The 25,160-nt window shown below is 41.0% G+C and overlaps 1 protein-coding gene across 4 annotated transcripts in view; it reads right to left on the reverse strand.

Moving 5' to 3' along the window:
* LOC144668825 (bromodomain-containing protein 4-like) overlaps positions 1-25,160 on the reverse strand; it is a 169,618-nt gene that overhangs the window by 44,573 nt on the left and 99,885 nt on the right. For 3 of the 4 annotated variants that reach the window (XM_078531217.1, XM_078531220.1, XM_078531219.1), the window contains 5 exons: positions 23,911-24,039; positions 22,048-22,254; positions 14,149-14,363; positions 11,822-12,108; positions 3,476-3,595 (listed from right to left, as the gene is read on the reverse strand). In XM_078531217.1, the coding sequence (XP_078387343.1) occupies positions 3,476-3,595; positions 11,822-12,108; positions 14,149-14,363; positions 22,048-22,254; positions 23,911-24,039 (958 nt within the window). The remainder of the gene's footprint in view (positions 1-3,475; positions 3,596-11,821; positions 12,109-14,148; positions 14,364-22,047; positions 22,255-23,910; positions 24,040-25,160) is intronic. The other variant, XM_078531218.1, reaches the window with a different exon arrangement.

Raw genomic sequence — 25,160 nt, forward strand, 5'->3', positions numbered from 1 at the left:
AATTTTCCAGATTTTTCCTATATTGGTACCAAAGATTTAAAACATTTGTCTCATTCATGATTGCTGATGAGCGTGGCCTGTTTATGAATCACCGCGCTTGAGGCATCACAACTATAAGATCATAAGACGTAGGAGAAGTAGGCCATTCGGCCCATCGAGTCTGCTCCGCCATTCAGCGAGATCATGGCTGATCTGATAATCCTCAACTCCACTTTCCTAACTTTTCCCCATAACCCTTACTGATTAAAAATCTATCTCAGCCTTGAATATACTAAATGACCCAGCCTCTACGGTAAAGAATTCCAGATTCACTACCCTCAAGGGAAAAAAATCCTCATCTCTTGTCTTAAATGGGCAACCCCTTGCTCTGAGATTATACCCTCTGGTCTCACACAAGGGGGAACAACCTCTTAGCATCTGCCCTGTCAAGCTCCCTAGGAATTATGGCCTATAACTGTTGATAGCTCATCTTATCCTATTCATATGTTCACGTCAATGTAAGATTTTAGCAAATGAAAAGGGTCATTTGACCCAACATGCCCAAGCCTTGATTGATCACAGTCCTGTCTTTCCATCCTATTCATCTACCCCATTTTCCAAAGCACATCTAGATATCAAAACATAAAGCTTCACTATAATCTTTGATAATTATGTACCTGTTACCCTCCATGAGAAATAGTTCCGAATTAATTTATTCATAATCATTATATTTCATCCCTTACTTTTCCAATCCTACACTAGTGACAGTAAATCTGAATCAATTTTATTCTGCTTCATAAATTTAGAACTATTAAGTCACAAAGCCTCCTTCCCTTGAACTTTCCCAATAAACAATAACCATGGAGTGAATACAAGGCATGAAGTAAGTTATGCAGAACAGCAACACTGCTGTGTGCCACAGAAGGTGCCCCTAGATCAAGGTGAACTAGGGTTGAGCACATCAATCAAGCCACCCTCCCACAGTTTCTCCAAGCAGCTATTCTTAATGTTTGAGCACCAACACCATGGGTTATTCAACAGTGATCACGTTAAACCCAATCCCCTCTTCACCTAATCTCTTTGCGGCTGAAGTGACTGAAAAACAATCTGAAGCAGGAACACTGGCTGATTTTTAACCATATATAGCTCAGGGGCAGGAAGCCAACTGCAGCATTCTTATCGTCATTTAGGCTGGGATAAACCCAGGCCTGAAACTGAAGCTGGAAGACAAGTGAAAACTTTACAAAAGATTGAACTAAAAGGCAAATCTCACAAAAGCAAAATCGCAAAAAGTCACACAGGTCTTGAGATTTTGAGTTCTAACTCATGCTTCTGAATTACCATTTGGAAGGGGGCAGGCATAAAATGAAGATGGAGAATAAATCTCTATGCCATAACGTGTAAAGGTAGCACCTGGTGATTAGCTGCACCACAGTTCCCGGACTGGATTTCCAGTCCTCACCGATGTCAGTTAGGTCAACTATTAGCGTACTACAATTAGCCTAATGGCCCTGTGGTTAGATGGAGGGGAAGAGGTAGGGGTGGGTGTGTGTGTGTGTGTGTGTGTGTGCGCGCGCGCACACGCAGGGGGTGAGAAAGTTAGCTGGGGTTTCAGCTCAGTATTGCATTTCAGTCAATGCTGATGAAATGTGAACACAAGGAAGGGGAAGTCATACTGGAGTAACCTGTCAACACTAGGTCCAAACATTTGCAAGATGTCTTGGGCCTGCCAGTGCTTAACTTAGCGGTGCTGCATAAAGTCAAGGTATAGGAGAAAAGAGGATTAAAACATACAAACAATCTTGATGCTTGTGAAACCCAAATTACGCAACACCTCACGCTCTCGATTTCATTTCCAAAATGCCACAAATTATTCGGAATTTTGCAACATTGAAGGCTACCAGATAAGCTGTAGTTACCTAGGAAACCAGTCGTCTGATCTCACCAGTTCTACATAAACAAGAGTGATTCTGCAACATGCAGCATACAAAGCTGTGTGGAATGCCTGTAACAGGTTTTAACTGGATAGCCCTATCTAGAGGGAAGATAAACCACAACCTTCAAAATGACTCCCAAGTGTGAGTGAGTGATTCTGTATTAGAATGATAACTGGGAACAATGAAATCAGTCAGAAGTTTCATCAGCTTATGACTAGCCACCTGTAGGGAGTGAAATATCAGGAGTGGAGGATGAAAAACCTGGTGAGATACAATGCACCATAATTCACTGCTAAATACAGTGCGATTTACATTCAATATCAAAACTTGGAGCAATGTATAGCTCATGGCAGAAACAGTCTGTAAACATTTTGAAAAGGAAAACTGGGGTAAAGGTTATATCACAAAGACTTGCAATACTTATCCTTTTAAATACCCACAATGAGAACTGAAGTCTTATAACAACCATTAGTAAGAATAAATGATTTTGTGGCCTTAGGAGGCTGTGCATAAAACATGAAATGCTTTATAAACTCAAAACATCCAACACTGGCCAAATGAAAAGAACACTCGTGCAGTATAAATGCTTCTAAAGTGCAAAATCTAAAAGGATACCATTTCAATACCATAATGACAAAAGATGCACTGTCCATACTGGGCTCAAATTATTTTTTCCTGGGATGAGGGAGAGGAAAAGAGAAAAAGGAATATTTTTTTTACCAAGTTAAATTTGTCATACTGTTGAGACTGGGTCATGAATTCTCTTTTGTTACCAGATGTACAATCATTTGTTGCTGGCTTCTCACAAAATTCTTAGAACAGAAAAAAGGTAACTTTAATCCCATCAATCTGGTCTAAACTCAACTCAAGTTTAGTAAAAGGGCAATGCTCTGGCTCAGTGCATCATTAGTCTCCTACTTTAACATAAAATATTTAGATAAAGGTATTGCTGTATTAGCAGGGATCATCATTTCAATTAATTGCTTGTTTCAGGATCTACATTTTAACTCCGAGAATGATCCAATTTGTAGTAGCAGCTTTTCCTGAATGCATGCAGGTTGTTCATTATAAACAGAGACACAGGACCATGTAGACACATCGCCAATCACAACTCAGTTTCAGGAAATCAAAACATCTTAACCCCTATCTATAATTGAATTGCTAAATAAAATAATGTGCTACATTAATTCAGGTTATGTACCAAAAGCTACACACATTTATTTATATTGCTTTCAGCTCAGTAAATTAAATTGATTAGATTTACCACCATACCTCTCAACTGCACTGTTTTAAAATCACCGTGCCCCAACATGAAGCTTCACCACTGAGCAAAGTAGCAGCACAGTGCAAACAATAAAATCGGCCAACTTGCCGATTCTACAGGTGCCACACTGTCTCCCCAAGCACAAGCCTGAATTCCGATATTCAACATGTTGCAGTTTGAGAGGTATGTGCACCATTAAATTCAAGGCTATTACATATATGTACAAACTGACTTTAGCCTTGGCCCCAGCCTATTTCACCTAAGGATCTACTTCACAAGGTTGCACTACACCAACCTTTTCTGCCTGGTTTCTTCCCAGAGCTCAGCTGGCCGCTAACGTCATGTAACCTGGTATCCAGCTCACTCTTCGAGTCTAGCTGGAGGTCATCGTTCGATTTCCCTGGGGCTTTTTTCACTGCAAACAGCATCACACAACAAGATTTGGACCAAACACTTTGGTACCGGTACACAGGTACAACACAGTGAATAAAATTACTCTAGTTTGGCACGTGGGATCAGATGCAAGGTTTCTGCAAATTTAAAAAGAAAAGAAAGCAGCTGTAGGAAAACAAAAAAAAAACCCATTTACAGTTTGTGACTGCTCTTGAAGGCCATCAATCTGAAGAGACTTTAACAAATATTGGGAAGCATATGGATTCTGCAGTAGTGAGGTCATGGTCTCTTTTAATGACAGATGAAATCAGTTTAAAATAAAAAGAGAGTAGACAAAGCACAGGGTTCAATTCATTGCTACAGTGACCTCAGTTGAGCTGCTGTAAAGAGCTGCATAGGGAAGACCAGGCCAGAGGCTAGAGTAAACCCTGGGTGCTGCTTCCAAGTAAGTTACAAAGAGCAACAATCTCAAAAGTCAGCTATAGTCAGCATAGGGATTTCTCAGGAATTCTGGAAAAAAAAAGATAATTTTAACTATCTGCTTCTGCCACTTTAAAAAAAACTTTGACCAAACAAATCATTTCATATGTTAATAGCATTTTCCCCATGGCAAGCGGATGGACAACAAGCCGCACTTAAAGCCTCCACAGCCACCATAAACCAGCTGTCACTAAGGCCAGCGATTTCCATGCTCTCCGAGGAAGTATTCACTACTTCCCCACAGTGACATGGTTGGTATTATGGACTCAGCACAGTGAATGATTCAAGCCCCACCAAGTGGCATGACAGAAGCTGTGATTCAGTACACCACCTGACTTTCTTTGTTGGGCATAGCATTTTCCCTGTAGGCAATCACAAATATCTTCACACACACATGGTTTTGCACAAAGACAGGTTTAATATTAAATCATGACATCACTACTCTGCAATTAATGAAATTTTGCAAAATTACAATAAAAAATTCAATTTCACAGGAAAAGATGAATCAGGTTCAACATTAAAAAGGAAACAGTGTACCTCTGAAAACCAGCTGTTGCTTTGACCCCTGGGTTAAGAAGCCCAATAATTTCATCACTCCACTCGTGCGTGCCCCTACACAAGTGAAACGATGATAGAACAGAGCAGATCATTTACCGATGATCTATAAATGATCACGCCCAGTGTAAAAGACTTTTATAAAGACTGGAAAGTTCAAATTATCTCCTAGCAGGGTAAGAACACCACATACGACACTGAAAAACAAGTTACAGAAGAACAAATCACCCAGATCATGTTGGTTTAGAAATATAACAGAACCCATTCAGATAGAGTAATGAAAGGCATTTTGTATTAGTAATCATATACACTGTCCCAAAACCATTAATTTTGCACTAAACCCTGTATTGTTAATCTACCAGCCAATTAATAGTCTAGCTCATTTGTAAATACTCAAATTCTAAAAATTCATTTTTCTTTTTAACAGCATGAAGAGGCACATTTCCTCCAGTACCAAGTGATGTACAGAAAGTCCCTTTCCCCAACCCCATACATACAATCTCAAATGTGGATATTAACGGTCAACAACGAAGAACACAATCACAGCCTGGAAGTGCAAGAACCAAGTTTTGTGTTGAATCTTAAATGTTGAGTGTTTAAAAGTCGTCTTCAGGGAAGGAGAGAAAATACTGTGGCCTGGGAGCTGGAAGAAACCCCGAACCACAACCACTAATAGACTCACAGATGTTCAATGGTTTTGTCTGCCAAAAAAGAGCATGTGAATTCTGAGCCCAGTCACACAGCCTCCGTCAAATCATTGGCATGGAAAACACCAAATTAACAAGCAGCTGGTCAGAGTTGCTCCATTTTCTCTCTCCAGGGATACAATTTTTATTTTAAGCACTTGTCATGTGGACAGTACATTTCATTTGGAAACGCATATGAAAACTCAGAGCTAGAATGAGTTGTGCAAGGCTGCTGACCCACAAGAATTTTCCCAGTTCTATTTATTTCTCATTTCATATAAATGAATAAACTACATATTGTGATTTTTTCAGATGGTGACTTTGCATCAGACAATGGCAAAGATGTAATATGGCATGACAGTTTCAAAGAGAAATGGGGGGAGAAAAGCGGAGGAAAAAGGTTGAGCATTTTGTTTGATTTTATTTTAGTCAAGCTTAAGAAAACCAAGCCTAATTCCACAATCCAATCCTAAAGAATGAGCTCATTTTGAAAGCAGCCATCGTGTACAGATGCTACACAATTTCATACAGCAGTCATCTCAGGCCCACAACTGCAAGAGTTGCTCTCTCACTGTTCACTGACCAAGTGCCATGTACATGACTACGAATGGTGTGTATGTATCCCTGCTTTGACAATATATTAGGCTTGCTGGGGCACCACCTTATAGGTCTGGTTAACATGCAGCAGAAGCCAGTTCAACTACAACTGATCTGGATGGAGGGGTTAGTGAAATAAAGTGTTTCCACTCATATATATTACATTATGCACTTATTCTATGCACTTATGACCAACCACAATACTGAATGGAAATCCAAGAGATTTAGTAACCTCAACCTCCATTATCTTCAACAACTCCCCCTACTCGTTCCAAGTAAAATCTATGTAGTCAGCTAATGGGTGCAGTGACAAAATATGTTGGTAATGTGGGGTCTCAGGTTCGGCATTGCAGCTGTATCTACCATGAGATTCCAACCTTTACCAGATAGTACAGCTGACAACACAAGTAGACAAAGAATGGGAAGAAAAAGTAATATGAATAATCATGAAAATTCATATGCCCCTCTACTAAATATTACAATAAAAGACCCAAGAGCAGGGCTGAGATTGATAGATTTTGGACAAGGAAATCAAGGGATAGGGCTGGAAAGTGGAATTCGCTGGGCTCAATCATGATCTTATTGAGTGGCAGAGCAGGCTCAAGGGACAGTGTGGCCTACCCTGCTCCTATTTCTGATGTTTTGTTAACCATCGATCATAAAGAGAGGGGTTAGTTAAAGAGATTGGGAGCCACATGGAGTTATGTTCTATCATCCCTGGAATTTGGGTTCAATCTACCTCAAAATAGATGGGATTAAAGCCTCTCTTACCATGGCTCAAAGCAAAATAGTTTGTGCAGTTTTAACTCCCAGTAGAGATAGGCCAACAAGGACAAAACTGCCTATAAATTGGTAATCTCAAAGGGCACAGGGATAATTCATGCAAAAAAAAAAGGAAAAGTGGATCCTGATGCTGTAGTGGTCCATCCTCTGATGCAGAAGTAAATGAACGTTTGGGTAGAGTTTTACTCTTCACCTGGGTATACGGCACATGAATTAAGAGTAATTGATATTGAAGTTCTTTAAACAAAGGGCCCTTTCCATTCCTCTGCACTAGCATCTCCTTACACATGAGTGCAAAAAAATAAATCGAGGTGAACAGTTTAAAATTTATGTTCACCAAATTGAATCTGCAATTTCTTGACAAGTTTGTGCCCAGGTATCTGAAATGGAATGTGTCTTGCAAGGACCTGCAGAAAAGCTAAATTTGGTTTTAAATTTGTATTTGTCCAGAAGGAGCTTTTAGAATAGATCTTAATTGTCATTTCTCTGGACTCAATGGGTTCATAATTCATATAACCTTAAGAACTTGAGGCCAATCACCTCTAACCTGCAGTTAAACCACACCAACATTTCCACGATTTGAGATTCATTAGTTGCTTGACAGCAATAACTGATTCTGCATTTGGCCCTGCGCAGTATCTTAATCTGACTTCCTGTGGAGCCAAATTCTGGGCCACAGAGGAAGCTTCCAATTCATTTCTGTGGGTTAACATTTTTCCACTGTTTAACATGATATGAATCCCAAGGTACCAATGCTTTGTAGTGTACTGCAATAAAACATGCAACTGCATAAGCTAAACACACCACAACTCAAGGTAACCTGGCCATAGAATGGATTGCAACAGTGAGGTCTATAGAAATTAGTTTGTCTAATTTGCGAAACGCCTGCCTTGTTCTGGAAAGTCAGACACTTGCATCTCTAGTCGTGTTGATATTTGATGCTGAATTTTTCAATTAATTACTCTAGCTTGAATATTTGGTAGATGCTATTCCAAATTCCCACATAAAAGATTAGCAAAGCATCTCAGCATTACAAAACAAGCCAGTAAGAAGTCAACAGTGTACAAATTTCCCTATATCAAAAGTACAAGCCAATCGATTCATTTTGGTAGGAAAAACGCGCAGAGACAAAATACAGGTATAAAGTGTACAAATCTAAACCCGATGCAGGAGCAGAGGGACCTGGTGTATATGTGCATAAATCATGGAATGGCAGGACAGCTTGTGATAGTAGTTAATAAAGCATACAGCATCCTGGGCTTTGTCAACAGGGGCATAAGAGTACAAAAACAAGGAAGTTATGTTAAACCTGTCTAAAATACTGTTTGTCCTTAACTGGAGTATTGCATCAGTTCAGGGCACCAAACTTTAGGAAGAATGCAAAGGCATTAGAGAGGGTGCAAAAAAGATTCATGAGAATGGCTCCAGGGGATGAGGAACTTTGGTTACTTAGAAAGGTTGGAGAAGTTGGGACCACTCTCCTTGGAAAACAGAAGGCTGAGAGGAGATTTGATAGGGGAATTCAAAATCATGAGGGGTCTGAACAGAGTTTAGATAGGGAGAAGCTGTTCCCACTGGAAGGGCAGAAAACCAAAGAGTACAGGTTTAAGGTAACTGGAAAAAGCAGCAATGACGACATGAGGAAAAGCTTTTGCATGCAGCGAGTGTCTTGGATCTGGAATGTACTGCCTGAGAGCATGGTAGAGGCAGGGTCATTTGAGGCTTTCAAAAGGGAACTGGATCACTTTCTGTAAAAGGAAAAAATTGCAGGGCTATGGGAAATAGGCAGGGTAGTGGCACTAGCATGCTATAACCATTTTATGATTCTATGAACTGGTTTCTTCCCACTCTTTCTCATATCCTTCTATTCTCAGGCTATCCGAAAGAAATCACTAGCACAGACAAGGCGACAATGTTGCCTCATTAGTCACCTACCTTAATTGCAAAAGGTAGTGTCTTACAGGGCCAACTTTGCATGCATAAAGAAACACTCGATGCAAAACTTCACAGCATTGCATTTTCACCAAAGTTAGGAACTCTGGCATTATTTATTACACAGATTTTAATTACTTTCCTACCACTGTGTTAAGCTCAATTGTTTACTGTTCCCAGGCTTAGGTATCTCTCTTTTGAACACAGGAATTACATTTGCTGCTCAAAAGTCCTTAATTCCTTTACCTATTGAATTTGTGTGTATGAATCCTCTTATTTCAGATGCCAAGTTTGTACTTGAACATTTAGTGTTCTGAATGGAGAAAGATTTGCAAAAATGGGTTTAGAAATCACTTTAATACAACATTATTTAGGCCAGGCTAAGTCTGTGTGTTATCTCCTTCATAGATTTTGAGTATCTGTAGATGCAATCTATTTGAACACGGGGTTTAGTTCTGAAGCTTGAGTTGCTTTTCTTATATCCTCTTACTCTCTATCTTAACTGTTATAATAATCCCTCTAGACTATCACTGTAGCCACTTCCCTCTTTTGGCCACAGTTTTTGTTAAGGAGGCAAATGCCTATCAAATATCCTTGCCCTTTCACTATCATCTGCTGTGGGTTTATCTAAGAGGCTCTAAGCTTACCGTAATTATCCTTCTGCTAATTATGTACCGATACTTCACTATTTCTTTTTAAAATTTTTGATATTTTCATTTCTCTTTATTGTTTGCCTTCCTAAACTCATTCTCTTTTATTATTCAGTCCTTAATTATGTGATTTGTGCATGTCTTTTTCATTAGTTTATCTAACTCTATAATGTTTCCCTAATCCTAGTGGCTGGTCAGTCAAACACTCCTCTCTTCCTACATCTGTTTGGTGCACTTGAGCTCTGGAGAAAGCTATTCAGATATACTTCTTCCTTCATGGTGCTTCTATCTTGCATTTCAGCTCAACTTAAACCACAGGCATTTCCAATGGCTACGTCATCGGCAACAGTCGCGCTGCAAGTTCCCACATTCTGCAGTTCAAATACAAAGGCTGCAATACCATAATCTCATTGATATATTTATTTACTGTAGAATTATCTATTTCTAGTGATAATTAATTTATTTTCAAAAGCTAAATAATTAACAGATGGATATAATTTGAAATAAAAACTGTGCGAGAAAAACAATGCCTCAGCAGGTCTGGCATCATCTTTGGAGAAAGAAACAGAGTTAACATTGCGAGTCCAATATAACTCTTCTTTGGAACCCATGAAGGCCCACCTTCTCAGCCTCACCCCTCGCTTGAGGCGTGGTGACCCTCAGGTTAAACTCACCACGAGTCGTCTCTCTCTGATGAGAGAGCACCCTATGATCCTCTGGGACTATGGTGACTTTCATTTCATTGGAACCAAAGGCTCATATTGGACACAAAACATTAACTCTGTTTCTCTCTCCACATGCTGCCAGACCTGCTGGATTTATGTTCCAGCATTTGGTTTTTATTTCAGATTTCCAGCACCCACTGTATTTTGCTTTTATATGGATATAACTTGAATTCTGTTATTGCTTTTGCTATAGTTAACCTAGTCCCTCTACTGGTTAGATCAGTTTCCATTTAACTATTTACTTATGGCGGACAAATTATTTTTCCCCCCAAGCTCTTATTTATCAATTCATTTTTTTAAAAAACTAAAAAGTAGTCCTTTTATGTACTGAGTAGTTAAGTATGGTGCATGTAAATAGTTGAACACAGCCTTTTATTCCCCAGGCTCTGCTGCTCTTTCCTGTGTCAGCTATGACATAAATTTGCCAAATTCTTTTCCCCATGTTGTTTTAAATCCTTTATCCGGGCCTTGGTTTTTGGTAGATAGCAAGGGGATGAATAAATATGGATAAGGAAACCAACCCAGTTCTGAGATGCTGGGACCTTGCAACGAAAATGTTGATGACTGAATTATCAGCCAGCAATTCGAACTTGTGATGGTGTCGTAAGCAAATTTCTGGTTATGATTCACCAAGACACACCATATAGACTTACAAAAATCCTAGGGTCAGGGGAAAGTTCCAGCATCCTTCCACCTCAAAATACCAAGCTGACACTTGAGGGGAAAAATATCACCCTTCATTCCTGCTTCCGATTGCTAACATAGCCCACAGCTGGAAAAAAACAGTGACTATAGGTCTGGAAAGTGGGAAAACGTTTCACTGTGCCATCTCCACAATTGAGCAGACAGAAAATACTCACTAGCTGCCTCACACATGAGCAATAGTCATTCTGCTAAGACATGCCACAGCTGCTATGATGCATGATACTTGTATTGTATCTACCGCTGCGGAGGATAGGGAGCAAAAGGAAAATAAAACAAAGGATTTTTGAAACAATTAAGCAGCAACTTACAGCATTATAACATGCAGCAATGCTGCTCATGTTTCACCTTCATTAATGAACACAAAGGTGATTTTTATGGGCAACGGTGGGGGTGGGAGGGGCACAGTATAACGTTTGTTAAAAAAGCAAGACTGTTCAATTGGTTCAAATTTTCCACCATCGAGGAAGTAAACTTGCCTAGTTACCAGAAATACACACACAAGGGATTGAAACCCAGTAGAGAAAACCATTCCAGAAGGTCAGATACTACTAGCACTAATTTCTGACCAGTTAACAAGCCTCCATCAAGCTTTGCTTAAGTTACTCCTAACTATCACAGTGAGAAGACAGAAAACTTCTCTTTTTCCAGGTACATTTCTAGTATTTTCTGTTTTTATTTGAGGTTCCAGCATTTGCAAGTTTCTTATTTTAAGCTAATAATTGGTCACTGTTTCAACCAACCATTCTTGGCACAAATATAGTGCCTTGACAATCCACAGAATGGCACTAACATGGCTTAGGGCCAAGAAAGAAACTAGCATCCAAGAAACAGTCACCCCCATGTCTGTCTTGTACACTACCTAACAGCCGGCTTTCAGAGGTAATACTTGGAAAAGCCTAGAGGGAGGGGGGGGGGGGGGGGGGGGGTTGGTGGGGGAAAGCTCCCTACACACCTTGCAGTCAGGAAATAGCATATGGCATGGTAAGTGGAGAACAGTTTTAGTAAAGAGAGGGAATGACTGATATATTAAGAATGGCTTGATTAGATTGTGCACATGAATCAATGTACGAATTTTTAGATCAATTTTATATAGCGAGGTGACAATTTTTTTAAATCCGCGAGGGCTAACTCTCACCTTGAGGTTTCCTCGCTTTTTTCCGTAAACATGATGTAACGTATCGTTCTAGTTCTCGCAACGTGGAGGGTTTTAACGTTTCAAAGTCTATTTCAATCTCATCAGGGTTTGAGTTTCTCAGTGAGGGCTCACGGGACTGAATGATGTGAACTACTCGCCCCAATTTATCACCAGGAAGTTTGTTTATGTCCAGGCTCAGCTGTCTCTTTTCTTCATATGTCATCGGCTTGCACTTGTCCTCCTCCTCAGAGTCGTACGCAGGACCAGGTTTGATGCTCTTCAGATTCCTAAAGGAAAAGAGAGTTAAGACAAACATGGGAACGTGAAGGTTTGGGGCAAGAAAAACTATGCAAATATTTCTCTCTCAGGAACATGACTAGCAATGTCCACACATCTGCGCAGAAAACTGCACATTTAGAACATACAAGAAACAGCGGGGAATCAAGATGCTACAGGACATTTGGGAAAGCTAAACAGTAGGAGATTGATGAGGTAAATTAAGAATTTATGGTGGGAGGTTTACCTTGCCCCATTCCCTCCAAGAGCCTCTTTTATGCATTATAAATTCTTGTTACAAGTAGCCTGCAGACATTTTTTTCCTCTGAGACACCCCCCTCATTCAAAGCTCTGAACAACAACCAGGGTCTGCATCCAACAGTCCTCACCGGGGTAAATTCTTATCAAGAACATCCATTGAGTATGTTTCTAAAGATCACTTTAAATATAAACGAGCAAAAAGGGAGGATTCTCAGACACTGACAAGTGTAAATTTACTTTCCCTTGTAACATTTAGGGTTGTGACAATTCAATAGAGTATGCTTCCTCTGAAGATCCCACTTGTTACAGTTGCCCACCCAATTTACATTATCACTCATTGACACACATACTGTGGTTACAGGAGGTCAGAGGCTAGGTATTCTACAGCAAGTAACTCACCTCCTGACTCCCCCCTGCAAAGCCTCTCCACCATCTACAATGCAGAAAGTCAGGAGTGTGATGGAATTGTCTCTATTTGCCTGCAACTCCAACACTCAAATTCAACACCATTCAGGCAAAGAAGCCCACCTGACTGGCACCCCATCTAACACATTAAACATTCACTCCCTCTGGTTGGCAAGTGGACTCTGATTGGCGGAGGTGTTGCCATGGAGAGTGCACCAGTTGGTGACTTGACAGTTAACTGCTAAGCATGATCAGTTGCAATGTCTCTACCAGAGTCCACTTGCCAACCAATCAGCTCTCCTTTCATACAGTATAAATCATTGCTCTTTAAACATTTGGTATTCTTGTGAATTGTCCTGATGAGTGCATAATGAAAAGCTTCATCAACAAAAGTCTTCTTTTTTAGCAATTGCTTATCTTTACTAATGAAGTTATTTAAGACAGAACTAACCACTTAATTTGGAGATGTGAATGCTATTCGCATATGCTCAAGGGATCCTCAAAGTTGATCAAATAGTTGGGGCAGTAAGAGAAAAGAATCTACCCATACGTTTCATTCTTGGATGTTGCCTGGCCAAAATTGCCCTTGCTATCAGCAATACCATTTCCAATGTGGATGCAGTTGTTTCAAACAGGGCTTAATTGCGCATGTCAAGGTCTCCCCACTGCAACAACTTCAATTAATAATCCAACATGGTATCAAGGTGAAGTTGAGATCACACCAAGCAGTAATTGGATTTGTGTTGCAAACTGTAGATAGTTCTAACCCCAAGGGTCTGAAAGTTTCCTTTGGAGACATGATTTGCCAGGCTGTATCCTCTGATGGTGGTACCCACAAGCAAACTGGTGCCTCATGCCCACACCTGACTAGGGGCTAGAAGGGTGCAAATCTTAACAGTTTCAGAACACGAAAGAAATCTCAATTGGACATACTATCTCAGAATAGGCTTCCACTCTAAGACTGATGCATGGAACTCCCATGCTTAGTTTGATACCAGTTCCATCCCTTAGAGGAGCATACTGGAAAGCAGCAAACTTGGCAAAGCATAAACTGGAGTTCAGAACCTAAAGGTCAGCATTCAACTGATGCAACACCATTTGCCAAAGCAGACAGATCATGGGCTAAAAACTGCACGTGTTAATAAACTTCACAAAATTATAGGATGACATGTAGATGTTTCTACATCAATAAGCTTCCAAAAACTTGCATCAAAACCTAAGAGGTCAATATTCCTAAATACTGCTCTCCTTGCATAAATGGGAAGAATAATCCCATTTGTAGGAAATTGAAGCAGAAAACCATTCAATTAACAAAATCATTGTTCGATGGTGATTTAACATTTGAAACTTTTTCCTAAACGTCTAACTTAAGTGAAAGTAGTTACCTGGCATTTGCATTGTTCTTCTTTGATTTTTTTGGCTGTTGCTCCTTAGCTTTGCTCTTCTTCTTTTCCTCCACATCCTCTTTCTTTTTCTTTTCCTCTTTCTTGTCTTTTTCCTTCTCTTTCTTTTTCTCTTCTTTCTTGTCCTTTTCCTTCTTCTTTGGTTTTGACAGTTGTGGTTGGGAAAGGGCAGCCAGCTGCTCATGCACCGCTTTCAACTGTGTGGCACAAAACAACGCTCGTCAGACTTAATTACAGTTCACTTGAACAAAATGTTGAACCCACGTGAACAGTTTGCATGCATTTGCCATAACACACAGCTGTTGTTTAGTATTTATTTGCTCGAGTCGATGGGTGCACGTCCACACAAAGTAAAGGTCAAGGGGGCTGGGAAATACTTCTTTTTTAAAATAAAACAATTTGTACTCTGACATTATCAAGATTCCAAAGGTCAGGTATGACAAAGGCCAGATGCAGTGCAGAGCACTTCCTACAATATTCTCAAATGCCCGCAATTGCACATTGCATTTATAGTGGCCAGGCCAAGAGAAATCAGGTACAATTTTCTCTTTTCATATTCAGCACTTTTTAGATGATAGGATGAAATCATATGATAGCAATGCTAATCTTCATAGCTCTCATTCCTTTGGTTTCACAATGAATGCAGGCAAGTCATTCTACACTATTAGTGCAATGTTAAAAACTGCAGTTTACTTGTAAAATCAGACTGTCGCCAACCATTCTTATCTGTCTTCTAGCTAAGAGGAGAGCCAGCCTCTAACATTGTATCTGGCTTTCCCCTTGGCTGCCATAACTTGCCCTTGACCCAACAGACAAATACAATTGAGGCCAAGCATCTAAATTAATGACCATCCTAGGTGGGCACATTCATGTGCTTGACTCCATTAGAATATATTCAGGGTTAAACTTGTTCAACCACTGGTATCACAAGAAACAGACTACAATTAAATGCCTCGACAAGTGGGAAGGCACCAAAATGTCACCACCCACATGGAAAATTGCAAAGTTTCAAGTCGTATTTCTGCAAAAGGAGAAGCATGGACTTCAGATCAAGCAGAGGATTTGACCTATGAGTAAAATGATTAAAATGCAGCATTATCAGTTCACAATTTTAACCTCAAGTCACAAACACCAAACTATTGGCTCAGGTCATTCTCATTAAAAACACTTGGTAGAAATTTAATCAAAAACAAAAGGCAACCGATTCAGAAACCATCTCAACCGATCCAAATAGTATGTCAGTTTCTATACATTTCAAAAAGGGCATTTATAATTTATTCTCCAGTGGAAAGTGGATGAAATCAAGAATGTTAATTCAGAACTCAAACCAGTCCCTCAAGATTTCAATTTGTATCAGAAGGAAAAAAATGGGCCACTGTACATTGCATCACTCATGATAGGTGCCTTCAATAACACCACCAGGGTTAAAACAGGCTAGAATATCAATGCAAAGTCACTTGATTCTAAACGATCTTATCAAGGCAAACTCCAAACTTTTACCAGTGAGAGAAATTCAGTCAACACTGACTCAACTACAAGCTTAAAAATGCTTCCCATGTAAATTCAGCCCTTTTGTTTCCATTCAACTAAACAGAGCCAATATGAAATAATTCTAAAAACACAGCATGTGACCAATCTGATGTCGTTGCAAGTTGACAATTTGATGGAATTTGATGATAACAAGACGGAATACACAATGACATCCCAAATGAAGTCAGACATTCTGCAAAGAGCTTGTCTTCTAGGAAAAAAGCTAAAGCAACATCTTAACCGATGTGTGTGTACTTACAACACATGGACTGCAGGGGACATAGCTGCTGGACTGGGTCTGCGGCAGGGGGTGAGGGAGCCAAGAGGGAAAAACATACTTGACCTCATCCTTACCAACCTGCCTGCCGCAGATGCATCTGTCCATGACAGTATCAGTAGGAGTGACCACTACACAGCCATTGTGGAGATGAAGTCCCGCCTTCACATTGAGGATACCTTCCATTGTGTTGTGTGGCACAACCACCATGCTAAATGGGATAGATTTCAAACAGATCTAGCAACTCAAGACTGGGCATCCATAAGGTGCTGTGGGCCATCTGCAGCAGCATAACTGTACTCGAACACAATCTGTAACCTCATGGCCCAGCATATCCCCCACTCTACCATTACCACCAAGCCAGGGGACCAACCCTGGTTCAATGAAGAGTGCAGGGGGGCATGCCAGGAGCAGCACTAGGCATACCTAAAATTGAGGTGTCAACCTGGTGAAGCTATAACACAGTACTACTTGCATGCCAAACAGCCTAAGCAACAAGTGATAGAGAGCTAAGCGATCCATCAACCAATGGATCAGTCTAAGCTCCGCAGTCCTGCCACATCCAGTCGTGAATGGTGGTAGGCAAACTGAACTCACTGGAGGAGTAGGCTCGACAAATATCCCCAGCCTCGATGATGGAGAAGCCCAGCATGTCAGTGCAAAAGATAAGGCTGAAGCATTTACTACAACCTTCAGTCAGAAGTGCCAAGTGGATGATCCATCTCAGCCTCCTCCGGATGTCCCCCCAGCATCACAGATGCCAGCCTTCAGTAAATTCGATTCACTCCACGTTATATCAAGAAACAGCTGAAGGCACTGGATACTGCAAAGGCTATGGACCCCGACAATATTCCAACAGTACTGAAGACTTGTGCTCCAGAACTTGCTACACCCCTAGCCAAGCTGTTCCAGTACAGCTACAACACTGGCATCTACCCAACTATGTGGAAAATTGCCCAGTTATGTCCTGTCCACAAAAAGGATAAATCCAACCTGGTCAATTACCACCCCATCAGTCTACTCTCAAACATCAGTAAAGTAATGGAAGAGGTTCATCAACAGTGCTATCAAGCTGCACTTGCATAGTAATAACCTGCTCACTGACGCTCAGTTTGGGTTCCGCCGAAACCACTCGGCTCCTGACCTCATTACAGCCTTGGTTCAAACATGGGCAAAAGAGCTGAACTCCCGAGGTGCGGCAAGAGTGACTGCCCTTGACATCAAGGCCGCATTTGACCAATGCGGCATCAAAGAGCCCTAGCAACACTGCAGTCAATGGGAATCGGGGGCAAAACTCTCCGCTGGGTGGAGTCAAACCTAGCACAAAGGAAGGTGGTTGTGGTTGTTGCAGGGCAGTTATCTCAGCTCCAGGACATCATTGCAGGAGCTCCCCAGGGTAGTGTCCTCAGCCCAACCATCTTCAGCTGCTTCATCAATGACCTTCCTCCCATTAAAGGTCAGAAGTGGGGATGTTCGCTGATGATCCCACAATGTTCAGCATCATTCGAGACTCCTCTGATACTGAAGCAGTCCATGTCCAAATGCAGCAAGACCTGGACAATATCAAAGCTTGGGCCAACAAGTGGCAAGTAACATTCGCGCCAGACAAGTGCCAGGCAATGACCATCTCCAACAAGAGATAATCTAACCACTGCCCCTTCACATTCAATAGCACTGCCATCACTGAATCCCCCATTAACATCCTGGGGGGTTAACACTGACCAGAAACTGAACTGGACTAGCCATATAAATACTGTAGCCACAACAGCAAGTCAGAGGCTAGGAATTGTGAGACGAGTAACTCACCTCCTGACTCCCCAAAGCCTGTCCACCATCGACAAGGCACAAGGCAAGAGTGTGATGGAATACTCCCCATTTGCCTGGATGAGGGCAGCTCCCACAACACAAGCTTGATACCATCCAGGACGAAGCAGCCCACTTGATTGGCACCATGTCCACATTCACTCCCTCCACCACCAACGCACAGTAGCAGCAGTGTGGACCATCTACAAGATGCACTGTAGAAATTCACCAAGACTCCTTAGACAGCACCTTCCAAACCCATGACCACTACCATATAGAAGGACTAGGGCAGCAGATAGATGGAAACACCACCACCTGGATGTTCCCCTCCAAGTTACTTACCATCATGACTTGGAAATATATCGCTGCTCCTTCACTGTAGTTGGATCAAAATCCTGGAACTCCCTTCCTAACAGCACTGTGGGTGTACCTACACCACATGGACTGCAGGGGTTCAAGAAGGCAGCGCACCACCACCTTCTCATGGACAATTCGGGATGGGCACTAAATGCTGGCCTAGCCAGCGACGCCCATATCACATGAATGAATAAAATGTTGAGACTTTAATGTATCTGAATATCACTTAGGTGAAAAAAAACAAAAATGAATCAGGATTACAGGATTTTGGCAGTATGAAAAGAACTGAACGACTTTATAGTGCAGGTGGGAAACTTTCCAAAGCATTCCAAAACATTTCTGCAATTCTGCCGCTTCAAGATTTTGGCAAAACCTTTTTGACTGATTGGTCTGTGCTTAGTTGGTAGGGAGATTTCACAATTACTTGGAGTCCAGTAGGATTGAACATATGAATCAGATCAGCTCCAAACTTCTAATTCACCATCTAGCCCCACGTTCATTTTGTTTTCAAACACAGTTTGAAAATTACGCTCCAGATTTCATTACAGCCTTTGTCCAATGAGCAAGAAAGCTGAATTCCAGAGCTGAGAAGAAAGTGACTGCCCTTGTCATCAAGGCTGCATTTGATGAGTGTGGCATCAAGGAATCTTATCAAAATTGAAGTCAATGAAAATTAGTGGGGGGCTCACCCCACTGGTTGGAGTCACAGCTAGCACAAAAGATGATAGCTGTGGTTGCTATTGCACGAGTTCCTAAGGGTCGTGTACTAGGCCTAACTATCTTCAGCTACTTCAATGACATTTCAACACAAGGTCAGAAGTGGGGATGTTTGCTGATAATTTCAGCGCTCAGGTTTACTCACAGCTCCTCAGATACTCAAGTACTTCATGCCTACACATAACAAGACCCAGACAACATTCAGACTTGGGGTAAGTGGCAAGTAACATACACCCCACATAAGTACTGGGCAACGACTAATTCCAACAAGAGAGAATCTAGCCATCTCCCTTTGATGGTCAATGGCATTAGCATTGTTGAATCCCCACCAACATCCTGGGGGTCACCACTGACCGGAAAATTAACTGGACCAGCCATATAAATACTGCATCTACAAGAGCAGGTCAAAGGCTGGAAAATTTTAGTGAGTAATCGTTTCCTGACTCTCCAAAGCCTGCCTAACAACACAATGGAACATTCTGCCCTTGCCTGGATGGGTGCAGCTCCAACAACACTCAAGCAGCTCGACACCATCCAGGACAAAGCAACAACCCACTTGATCGGCATCTCATCCTCCACTGCCGCACAGGGGCAGCAGTATATACTGTCTACAAGGTGCGCTGCAACAACTCACCAAGTTGTCTTCAAAAGCACCTTTCAAACCTGTGACCTCCACCACCTCGAAGGCCAAAGACAGCATATGCATGGGAACACCACCCCTCCAAGCCTCACACCATCCTGGCTTTACACTACATTGCTGCTCTTTCACTGTCAATGGATCGAAATCCTGGAACTGTCTTCCTAACAACATTGTGGGATTATCTACACCACATGTGCTACAGCGGTTCAAAGTGGCAGCTCACCAAGACCTTAGAGGACTATTAGGGGTGGGTATAATACATGCTGGCCTTGCCAGCGACATGCAGATCCCATGAATAAAAACTAATTACAAGTAGAAAGTTTATAGGCAATAGTCGGTTATATAGGAAGCTCTTTTCTTAATATTCAAGCCCAGTGAGGGAAATTTGTCACTGGGCTATACGTAAGTGGATTTCAAGCTCATATAGTTATTCCAATTGTGCACTTAATCAAATATGATATAACCCAAGAATACTTAAAGCTGTCAACAATTATATAAACGGGTATCAGACCAAAAATTGTGTTTGGTCCTGTTTTAACATTTGTTCTTGGGCAGTTTCCCACAGTTCCAATCCAGTGTCCCACCCATCACTACAGGAGCTTCAGGCTGTTAGGGATAATGTTTTTAGTACAACCTTAAAAAAGAAAAATCAGGTGTGCAGAAAGTAATGCACGAGACCAATGCAGGAATCGAAAAACACCATCAGAACAGTCAAAAAATATTGAAGTCGTAATTATGTTTGAGTTCCAAACTTTTAAGAACCGATGACATAGAAATTGGGATCTAAAGAGACATGAGGACATGAAAGAAAGGAGGCCACAAAAGGATATAAATGGAACAGAGCAGGGACAAGTGGCCAGGGATATCACTCCTGGGGGACAAACAGCAATTTTTGGTTGATCTGCATGGCCCATTAGTGTTGCAGTTTCTTTGTAAAGCTGTGCGATCCAAGCAAGTATGGGGAGTCCATACGGACATTCCAAGTTAAATCATATAAAAGTGTGTGTCACGACGCAGTGGGGATAGTGCACTGTAATATCAAGCCCCACTGTTCTTCGAGTCGTAGCAAATGTGAAAAGTTTGACCAAACTACCAGATTGCCCCAATTCTACTTGTTTCATTTAGGTTAACAGAATCTGAGCACCAGGTTTGTAAACTTAATATGTTAATAATTGTTTATTGAACAAATTGTCTTTAACTAGTGGCAAAAGAAACATAAACTGCTAACTTCTAACTCAATAACTGAAACTCTTAAACCCCTACACACAAACACACACACATACACACATAAGACACACAAAACATGGGTTTTAAGGGTGAGATAAAACAGTTCAATAGCACAAATCCAGAGTACAGGATTAGATGGGTTTATTTTGATTGATGTCTTCCAAATTCCTTGCAGTTTGTTGTTGACGACACGAGGTGGTCACCCAGCACTTTCTGTCTGTGGTTCACTGGTTGAAAAACTTGCTTTTCAATATATCTACTGGTGATTTTTCCACTTTTCCTCTTGACAGGGGTTTTCAGAGAAAGGAGGTTACAGGGATGTGAGGAATAGCCAGCTAGCTATTATGGCAGAGTTGCTGGAATCTTACAAACACAGGCTAGGAGCTGTTCTGCCTGCACTGTTACCCTACCTGGTCACCTGGTCAGGAACCAATTAAATTGCTGTCGTTCGGCAGCTCCCCCTAGTTCAGAACTCCTTTCCGGCAGCATCCTGTTCTCTTATGGCATCTTATGTTCCAGGGTAGCAACATTGTAGATATTCCTCATCCAGTTCCAGTGAACAGGTCATTCAGCTGCAACCATGGTAGTTTTTTTTTTAAAGCCACAGTCCAATTTTAAAGTCACAGTCCAAGGAAAATAAAAAATAGGTTCTTTACATGTGGGATGGGTAGAATTATGAAGCTGCCTCCCCAGACCTAGAGTACATTTGCTTGCAGGTGAAGACATCTTTTCACATGAACATTCTAGTAGCCAGTGCTCAAATAGGGACACAACATCTCATTCATGAACTAACCAGTGTAATCAACTAGGAAGGAAATTATAAACATGTGGAAAACAATGCAGTAACAAAGGGGTAATGTTATCAATAATTTAGCTAGCAACAAAAAGAGGGCCACAATCAAATGGTTCATGAACGCCATCTCAATCCCAGATGCAATGACACTTTTAATCAATGGAATTTCATTTATTAGTGTAAATGTACACATACATTTTGGCGAGGGAAGTATTCAAAATTTGAGCCTTTTACCAAAATAAGCTTGATCCGAGAACACTTGTACCGATACATTAGCAATACAATCAGGAGCAAAGTATTATATTTGCTGTTGCTATACTGACCATTGTAATTTCCAGCAATGGAAATTTTCCTAGAGTTTACATTAGGGAGCGAAAAAAATTGTAACATTTACCATATAAAAAATTATTTCAGGGCTGTTTATTTTCTGTACATTCACTTGCCTACTACTGATATAGAAGTGCAGGTGTGACGAATGCCAGGGTATGAAAAGCAACCAGAAGCGCTTTATTTAAACAATGGCCTCAGAATCAGTACCTGTTCTTGAAGCTCAGCCAGCCTCTGTGCCCGCTCCTCCTCAGAATCATCTGTGCTACTGTCACTGTCAGAAGAGCTGTCACTGCTACTGTCGCTCGAGGATGAGGATGACACCTGGTTAGTCGGAGGTGGCACAGGAGGAGGAGATGGAACAACTGGTTCAACAGGCTCATCTGGCATTTTTGCAAAACGCATCTCAAATACATCCTGGAAAAAACAAAACCCCAAAAATATGAAAGAAAGTTTTTCCCTCCTTGACCTGTTTTGATATACAGCTTTTTATGTGCTGTGTTTTGAAGAGTGACCAAGTGATTCAACACTTTGGTACTAAGCCCTGACCACATACCACATAGCAAGTCTAGTGCTGCTTAAAGCCCATTATTTTCCACACAACAAATGCCCTACTGAAGAAGCCAGGTTGAAGTATTTTCTTGCATGAGCACCAGAGGAATTGAACAGCAAGTTGAGCCTGGGCTCAAAGTCACTTCTCCGAAAGGTTTGCTTATGATCAACACTGTCAGAAGTATTAGCAGAGGCACCTTCCGCTTCCGATGGTTGGGAATGTGTTCTATGCCAAGGGGCAAAAAAAAGCTCTATGTGGAGGAAATTGCATAAAAAGAGGAACACCCTTTTAAGCTTTACTAACTTGAGCATTAGTGAAAGGAAGCCATTCATTGCATTGTGCTCATTTCAGTGGGTTGCTCTTCAGCTGGTCTCGTGTTCTAATCCCATTCCCCTTATCCCTTTCCTATATAATTTTAAATTCTTCCTTTTCAAATACACTTCACTTTATAGTTTCTATATTCCATATCCCAATAACCTCAGTCGGAAAAATTCTTATTTCTCTTTCAGTTCTCACAATAATCCTGCAGTTTAGGGAGGCAGCTTACCACCACCTTCTCGAGGGCAATTAGGGATGGGCATTAAATGATGGCCTTGCCAGCGATGCCCACATCCCATACATGAATAAGAAAAATTAAAAATTGTCACCAATTGGCAAAACAGTGGAAATAATCTTTCACTATTTGCCCTTTCATGGTTTTAATAACCTATTAGAATATTCCTCAACCTTTTGTTTCAGTTAAGACAATTTGAATCATTCTTCATGACTTCTTTGGTAGCGTGGTACTGAATCATCATTGTTCCCTTTTCACAGCTCCAATATAGGGTAACCAGAACTGGACACCATCTTCTAACTGTCCCCTGATAAATAGCAGCTAGTAATTCAACATAATTACTTCCAGTTTTATTGACAGTGATTCAATGTGTGAAGAGTACATTTACATAGCACCTTTCACATCCTCAGAATCTCCCAAAGGCAATGTAGGCAAAAACAGCAGTTTGCACAAAGCAATGTCCCACTCACAGCAATAAGATCAATCATTTAATTGGTTTTTGAATGGTATTAGTTGAGGAGAAACAGTTGGCCAGGAACTCCAGTTCTCTTTGAATAGAAACGTGAGGTTTCAAATCCAACTGAGCAGACAGGTGAATCCTCAGTGTATAATCTGAAAGATCGCACCTCCAACAATGGAAATCTCTGTCAGTACGACACTCAAGTGTCAATCTGAATTATGTGCTTAAGTCTCTGGATTGTATCATGAACCTTCTGACTCAGCAGCAAGAGCATGATCACTGAGCCCAGGCCGATTCTGTAAAAGCCTTGGGCATTTTATCTTAGCTCAAGAACATGAACTCACTGCAAAGAATCACTGGAGTGACCATCATTGCACCAAACCACATATTTATCTTTAAGCAATTTACATTTCAACAGCAAACATGAAGAGGGATAAACCAGAAGGCTTTACAGGCCAATGGACAAAATTCATTGCAATATATCCCTTTTAAGAACCAGATACCAACCTGCAGTTTTCTTGCCATGGCTACCACCTCATGATCAGGGGGATTGTATTTGTAACAATTGGAGAACATCAACCGAACATCTGCTGCAAATTCTTGAGCATCACCATACTGTCTGTTGTCCATTTTTGACTAGAAGCACAACAGAAAGACAATGTCAAAACTCGTTGCTTGCGATTCACAAAACATATTAAAATACCTAATAGTTCCCAAATGATTGTAAGTGCCTTTTTTAAAAACTGTTGGGGTTAGGGAACTAATTCCAATCGAAAGGCCTCCACAAAAAACTCTAGAGGGGGAGCCCTCCAGAATTGGGTCAACTAGAGACAAACAATTATACCAAGAGTATTAGAATCACTGTCCAACAAGGATCTACAATTCTAGAGCAACCCCATGTCAAAAATAACCACGTGGTCTGAGTGAATCCTTTCAGACAGAGGCAACATAGCACAAAACAGCTCGCTGCTGACTCAATTTATTTTTTCTGAAGGCTTTTAAGAAGCATTGAATTCCTCAGTTCAGAATATAGCTCTAATTTGAAATGTAAAATCTAATCCTTTTTATAGAAATTAGTTTTATATAAACAGCAGGCAATACGCAAAGCAAGATTCTCTCAATAATAATCCAATATCCCTCTACTCGCATATCTAGAACACATCCAAAGATGTTAAGCAGCAATTCCTTTTCCCCAAAGTTCATGCCAAGTGCAAGCTCATCATTTATGTAAAGCTCTCACTTCGATGCATCTATTTTACTGCTCCAGTGCGCTTCATCGTCCTCAACAGCATTTAAGCACAGAACAAAGGCTTTAGATCCATGGTCCCTTCCCCTCCCCCCACACCCAACATAAAATTCTATTCTGCTCCATAAACTGCTACCCCCTACGTCCACCTACTCCCAAACGAAGAACAATATTTTCTAATGACACCTACATGGATCCTAAAATGCTAATAAACGGTCTTTCCAGTTGTCTCTTTCAGGTATAATCTGATAAATGCAGTGTTGCATGGAACATTAATTTTCAATTTTTTAAATACCTGGACGAGAACAGATGATATTTATGCATCTCCCAGTGCTACATACAGGTCCCCCCCTGACTGAAGTTGTAAACACTTACCTATTCTATATCTGCTCCCACCCCCCTTTTCAATGTTTGTTTCAATGTCCCTTTCTTGGTTCTCAAGTCCTGATAATGGTTTGCCTTTCCCTCCATAAAAGGCAAATGGAAAACAAGTCCAGAGAAGAAAGAGCAC

Source organism: Cetorhinus maximus, chromosome 28 (genome assembly GCF_964194155.1).
Source record: "Cetorhinus maximus chromosome 28, sCetMax3.hap1.1, whole genome shotgun sequence".
NCBI lineage: Eukaryota > Metazoa > Chordata > Chondrichthyes > Lamniformes > Cetorhinidae > Cetorhinus > Cetorhinus maximus.